Source organism: Sturnira hondurensis, unplaced genomic scaffold (genome assembly GCF_014824575.4).
Source record: "Sturnira hondurensis isolate 20B ecotype Veracruz unplaced genomic scaffold, ASM1482457v3 Scaffold0011744, whole genome shotgun sequence".
In the NCBI taxonomy this organism is placed as follows: Eukaryota; Metazoa; Chordata; class Mammalia; order Chiroptera; family Phyllostomidae; genus Sturnira; species Sturnira hondurensis.
In genome coordinates this window covers 888,826-895,277 of record NW_028084375.1, presented here as the reverse complement: position 1 = coordinate 895,277, position 6,452 = coordinate 888,826, and the positions used below count along the sequence as shown (strand labels likewise).

General features: G+C 56.9%; 1 protein-coding gene across 1 annotated transcript; it reads right to left on the bottom strand.

Moving 5' to 3' along the window:
* LINGO4 (leucine rich repeat and Ig domain containing 4) lies at nucleotides 1–6,342 on the bottom strand. Its single transcript, XM_037060354.1, has 2 exons — nucleotides 4,584–6,342; nucleotides 1–2,259 (listed from the first exon to the last, which is right to left on the bottom strand). The coding sequence occupies exon 2, from the start codon at nucleotides 2,170–2,172 to the stop codon at nucleotides 388–390; it is 1,785 nt and encodes a 594-aa protein (XP_036916249.1). The 5' UTR covers nucleotides 2,173–2,259; nucleotides 4,584–6,342; the 3' UTR covers nucleotides 1–387.
* Nucleotides 6,343–6,452: the final 110 nt, after the last annotated feature.

Sequence of the window (6,452 nt, the reverse complement as noted above, 5' to 3'; positions counted from 1 at the left end):
AATAATCTTGAAGCTGTGGTTGGCAGTTGGTACTGGCTATAAAAGAGTGTAAGTGTGTGTAAGGGAAGGCTGTTGGTTAGACTAGCAGGCTGGAGTCTTGGTTATGTTTCCTGCTTTGTGCATGGTGGGCGAGGCTGGGTTGACTATAAGGTCTATATCTCCAGCTCCCTGGGGCCCTCTGGGAAGGGGTGACAATGCAATCCTCAGACTGCAAAAGCATGAGGCAGACTCTCTATTAGGAGGCATCATAGCTGTGCTAACAGTGCAGGCGGGAGGTGTAGGAGGCCTGTGCTGCTTGGGATGGGATTCTGGTCCACGTGGCCTTGTTTCCCTTCCCTTTTGGTATCTGAAGCTGGCTTGGCTGGGTCCCCAGCATGAAAGTTAAGGTCAGAAGAGCTTGGCAGTGACTCGGTTACCCCCAGAGTTCTTATCCCCAGAGGGCCGAGGTGCCACAAAGTCAAAGGTCACATGATGCTTGACCCGTCCTTTGCCCTTGCTCCAGAGGGCAATGAGGCCAAAGCAGAGGGTCACAGAGGTAAGGAAGGGGAGGAAGCCAACTGCCAGCACCACAGCTACACCTCTGCTGTCTAGGAAGAAAGGCCCTGGGACGCCTGGCGTGGTAATGTTGTGGTCAGAGAGAGTGCCATTTGGTGCCTCAACTTGGATCACTTCTAGCCAGGTCCTCAGGGAGTCATTCCCAGCGACATTGCTGACCACACAGATATAGGCCCCTCGATCCCGTAGCTGCACTGAGCGGATCTCCAGGGTCCCATCCTCTAGCACCCTTACTCGCCCAGCCCTTCCCAACCAAGCCCTTGGAGGCCTCATCCAAGAGACAGTGGGGGCAGGGTCCCCATCCCCAGAGCAGGAGAAAACAGCGCGTCCCCCCTCCTCTGCTATGACCCATCGTGGCCCAGACTTTTGGATCAGGGCTGGTTGGCAAGTGAAGTGCCCTGGAGGTAGGATGTCTGAGAAGTCCCTCAGGCTCTTTCCCCGGACATGCTGAGGGCCAGCACAGGCAGGGGGGGATGTGCCAAAGTCCAGGCGGCGGCGCAGCCGGAGCAGCCACAGGAGGCGGCAGTCACAGGTCAGGGGGTTGCCAGACAGCCTCAGGGTGACCAGTTTATCTGGAGAAGGGAACGCCTTTTCCTCCAGTGTCTGAAGGGCATTGTCTGCCACATCCAGGAGGTGGAAGGCCGTCAAGCCCTGGAAGGCGTGGGCAGCGATGGAGGTGAGGCAGGCCCCGGATAGTCGAAGCTCCTGGAGTCGCACCAGGGGACTGAGCCTTCGGGCTGGGATGGCTGAGATGGGGTTCTGAGATAGATCCAGGACCCTGAGGAAGCTCAGGTGGCGCAGTGCCTGGAAGGGCACGGAGCTCAGATTGCAGCGGGTGATGGCCAGGCTGCTAAGATTGAGCCCAGCCAGGCTCCCGGGCTCCAGGGACTCCAGAGCTGGCCAGTGATGGATCTCCAGCTCTTTTAGCTGCCCCAGCCCCCGGAGCGCCCCTGCCGGCAGCCTCCCAATATCCAGTTCTCGAAGCCTTAGGGCCCCTAGTTCGGGAAGCCGGGCCAGGGCCAGGCCGGGCACTGTGCTGAGGTTGCAGCGCTCCAGGGTGAGGGCGTTCAGCTTGGCCAGCCCTGCAAAGGCCCCCGGAGCCACAAACACCAGGTGGTTGTCCCCAACCTCCAGCTGCTGGAGGCTGCCCAGGTCCCCAAATGCTCCGTCAAGAAAGAGCACAATCTGGTTAAGGCGGAGGTCCAGCAAGGTAAGGGAAGACAGGCCTGAGAAGACCCCTGGCCCCATGATTCGCAGCCGATTGCCCTGCAGTCTTAGGGTGAGTAGGCTTTGTAGGCCATGGAAGGCCCCTGGCTCCAGGGTGGACAGCTGGTTGTAACTGAGGTCCAGTTCCTGGAGCAGGCCCAGGCGGGAGAGCATCCCCTGCTGAAGCGCCCACAGGTGGTTCCCACTCAGGTCCAGGAGCTCAGTGTCCACCGGGAGTCCCCCAGGCACGGCCTCCAGCCTCCGGTGGTCACAGAGCACTGCCCGGGGCTGGGAGGCGCAGTCACATACAGCAGGGCAGCCGCCACTGCTCCCTCCAGGCAAGAGGAGCAAGAAAAGGAGAGGGGGCCATGGGGGCCAGGCTAGCTTTGGAGCTACTGTGGCTGCAGCCATTCCCTCTTCAATCCTGGAACAGATGATGACATGGACCTTTTTGGAAAGTGGCTTCAGGTGATGGTGACCACAGACTTCCCTGGGCCTCTTTAGAGCAGAGGAGGTTGGGGGCAGGGGGGAGAGAGAAAGAGAGAGAGAGAGACCATCTCAGCACTGCTGGGACGTGGGGCACAGACCAGAGGAATTCTGGTATGCACCGCCCTGGGGCCTCCCGCAGCTTTTCTTTGTGGGAATGTCTCCTTTCCTCTGGGCCCTAGGTGCCTGCAAGTCAAGCGGTACTCACTCACAGAACCCTAGTCAAACCTGATTGCTGTGGGGCCTGGGCCTGGGCCTGGGACAGGAAGCCCAGGAGGTGCTGTGGGAGGTAACTGAGAATCTCCCTGCAATGGGTTTTCCCTTCATCTACGAGATCCAGAAGTGCTTCAGGCCCCTTCTCCCCGATACATATTCTCCCCAAGTTCTGCTCTGTCCCTCTCTTCTCCTCTCCTGTTACCTACCTGTAGCTTTGTCAAAGGCTCAGTGGGATCATAGCCTTGGATCCTGAATGGAGAGAGAGGCCTTGCTGTGAGTCAGTTGCCCAAGCGTGAGAACCCTGCAGGCCTCAGCCCCTCCGTCTCCTCTTACTGCCTCTCTGCCCTCCTCCAGCCTGGCCCAGATTCTGAGGCCCTGGACTAGCAAGATCCAGTCTCCTCAGATGCTCCCCAGATGCTGCCAGGGTATGTGAGGGACCCAGGAGATGCCCAAGCTTGGACCTTTGTTGCTGGGTCCTCAGACTTACGCTCCTCGTATGTCCCTCCTTCATAGTGTTTTGATTCAAGTCCAGTGTGTGAATGTGAGGGAATCTCTTATACCTTTTGGCACTGGCTGCCTGAGCAATACACAAGAGACCGACTGTGAGCCAGGGAGGCACAGACAAGCTTGGAGAGACAGCGCCTGACCGGATGTGGTGTGTGGGAGTGAGGCGGCCCTCGGCTGGCACCGCAGATCTCTGGACACAGGCCCTGTGCACAGCCGTTCACTTAAAGCAGGTCTCTGGGTGCCAGGCTTTAAGGGGCCTGGACAAATCCAGGAAGACTATGACTACAACGACCACTGGACACTGAGGGGACAGAAGAGAAAGGTGGTGAGGCCCCGTGACTTGTCCTGTTCAGTGCCAACATGGACCCCCAAGGAGGGCAGGGTGTGCAGTTGGCAAGGGATGACAAAAGGGAGGCGGGATGCCCAGGTTTCTTTCTGGCTGCAGATCGTGGTCACCTTTGGGCTTTCAGGCTTCAGGCTTTCTGGGTCCTAACAGGCTTAGCTTCCTACTACACGCCTCCCTTTCTCCCACATGGAACTTAGGAGGGCAGATGAAGAGATGGTATGATTTCTTCTCCTTTCCTCCCACTCTGCACCTCCTCTAGGATTGTTGTGGTGACTGTCCTGTGGCACTTCAGAGGCTACAGGAATTGGGAAACTGACGAAAGAGGCCAGAACAGCAGACGGTGTAGGACGCTACTCTGAGGCTCCAGAGAGATGGCATGGGGCAGGCAAAGGCTGGCGGCCAGTCTCCTCTCGTCCCTGTCCCAACCTAACAGGTATCTATGGCATGCTAAGAGTTCTCTGGGGAGACAAATACCCCAGCCTCCCTCATTCTCCCTGTGCCTGTTCTGGGAAGTCCACCTGACAGCTATCTCTTTATCACCACTGCTGCAGCTCCTGCTCATCCTTTTGCTCTGCATTGGAGAAAAGTGCAGTGAAGCATGTAGCCCAGCTCCCCTCCTTCCCACTGCTGTGACTTCCTCCTTGGTTCCCAAAGCCTCCTGAGCCAGGGGCTGGGGGATCTGGGCCCAACCCCTCTACTTTATCTATAAGGTGGCTAATTTAATCACAGACCTCCCTTGCCAATCTCCATGGCTACAGGACTGCCTTCCGGCCCCTTTGCAGGAAGAAATAAGTGACAGAATCACTTCTCTCTCTCTCCTTAAATGGGCTGGGGTCTGGGGCACCATCCCCTAAGGGAATAGGGTGCTTCTTTTGTCTCTGTGTTGCAGTCCAGAGACACTTTTGAACCTGGAAATCCTCTTTAAAGCAGACCTGATTGAGACTTGGGGACCTGTGTGGGGAGGGGCCTCTTGGAGGAAAGATTTCTGGACTATCCATACTGATTTAGGGGCCAGAAGACCCTTCTCAGAGGTACAGGGAGCACTGGGGAGATACAGACAGGTCTCCTTGGAGTCCCAGGGGCACTTGGGACATCTTAGTTTTCTCATCAAAGTCCTGTGGGGCCAGGGTCAATGGTTGGCTGAGGTGGGGTGGGGGTGGGGCCACAAATCCTCTAGCCTTGACCGGCCCACAGGTCTGGCCTTTTCCCTGAGAATGTTATGGAGAAGGGCAATTCCAGTGCTGGGACGGGAGGTGGGGGCACTTACCGGAGAAGCTGGGGAGCCGCATCAAGTTGGGCGCTGCATCTGTCCAGGGCGGGGGGCCGTCCCATTCGAGCTGCACCTTGCCTCACACCGGCCCGGAGCTCACTGCCACTGACCCCCTGCCCGCCTGTCTGCCTGCCTGCCTGCCTGCCTGCCTGCCCGTCTGTCCTCCTGTCTGCCGGCTGCTTCTGTTGGTGCTGCATCCGCTGCTGCCAAGACCGAGGTAGAAAAAGAGCCAGAAAGCATTTCTCCTTTTTTTTTCTCTCTCTCTCTTTTTAAACCAGGCGAGAATGAGTCTGCAGCAACCCTGTTGGTGCAAAATAAATAAATAAAGCAACCAGGGAGGGCTGCAGCAAGCACCACTAGAGGATGGCGAGTGAGGGGGTGGGCCCCCGGGTGGGCCCCCCTCTCCCGGTGGGCCCCCCAGGCGGGCTCTGGAGCCCCCGGGGGTGGGGGTGGGCAGTAGAAGCGGCTGGGTAGCTCCGAAGGCTCTCTTGGACATCCTGCTTCACTTCTGTGGAGCTCTGGGGCCAAGCGCCTTTCTCAGAGTTGTCTTTCAGTCTCCCAGAGGCAATGGAATTCTGTGTAACCCCTCGATGTCCCAGTCCCCTGTGGGTATCATTTGTGGGGAAAGTTCTCAGCCCAGAACACCCTCTGTGGAGATGAGTTTGAGGCTCTTTCCATGGGGGCTTCTGTGGACCGGCTCCCAAGCTTCAGGAGGGATGATGGAAGTGGGGGCTAGGGTCCTTACACACACTGGTGGGTGGCTGGGCTGAAAACCTGGGTCCCCACACAGGAACCAGACTGCCGAGCAGAGCCTAGGTAATCTCATTTGAGGCTCCCCTGACACACACACCTCTTGCCTTTAAAATTATTTTATAAAGAATGGCACAAGTTGGCGTTTACGTTTACCCAACTAACCCCTCCCCTGCCAGGCACCCCCCCCCCCAGGACCTGCTGTTAGTCCCTCAGCAGAGGTTGCACAGCTCTTTTTAAAGCCAAAAGGAGGGCCTCCTCCCCGCTGGAGTCGGTGGTTCCAGACGCTGAGTGGCAGAACTGCATCTACTTCCTTTCTCCTTAAGCAGAGCAGGGCCCACACAGCCCTCCAGGGGTCTGTCCTTGGCCTTCCGACTGATCAGTGTCTGGCCAACTCTGCTTCTCTCGGATTTCCTTGTGATAGGAGGCAGCTGGGCTGGGATAGGGTTTGGAGCACCCCAGGTCTAAGGCTGGCGGGTGGGGCACCATGGGAATGTTCTGGGGTCCCTCAGTATTGGCACTCTTCCTGAAGCTCCCCTGAGCAATGCATTACCTCAAGGAAGTCAGAGAGTGTGTCAGATCAAGTGTGTCTGTAGAGCTGCGTGACTGCAGGTTGAGTGTGTGTTTCACCTGTATGTGGACGTGCGTCACTGATCAGATTTGTGCTAACCTCTAATGTCTATTTTTAAAGTGCACATAGGAAGTTTGAGTTCTAACTCTCTCTCTGTCTAGGATGCTCCTGGCTTTCCTTGTCTCCTATCCTGTACCCAAATTCCATTTAAGAAACTAACCCCAGCCCCTCACTGTTCATGTATGCAGGTTTTTTTTAAGACCCCAGGAAAAGGGCAGGGTGTCTAATCATTTCCATGCCGAGCTGGGAGGAAGGAAGAAGGCAGGAAATCTAAAGATACAGATTCAAGTTGTCTACAGGTCCTTCTGGGCTCCAGCCCCAGTCTCTGAGCCTGACCTCCGCTGAAGCCCACAGGAAAATGCAATGAGGTATTTCAAAGGCCTATTCTTGCCTTCTGAGCCCAGAGTTGAGTTCCATTCCTTCAGGGTGTCCTGGATCCCCTTGTTGTCCCGAGGACACCTTGGTCTTCCTGGAGGTCCTCTCCC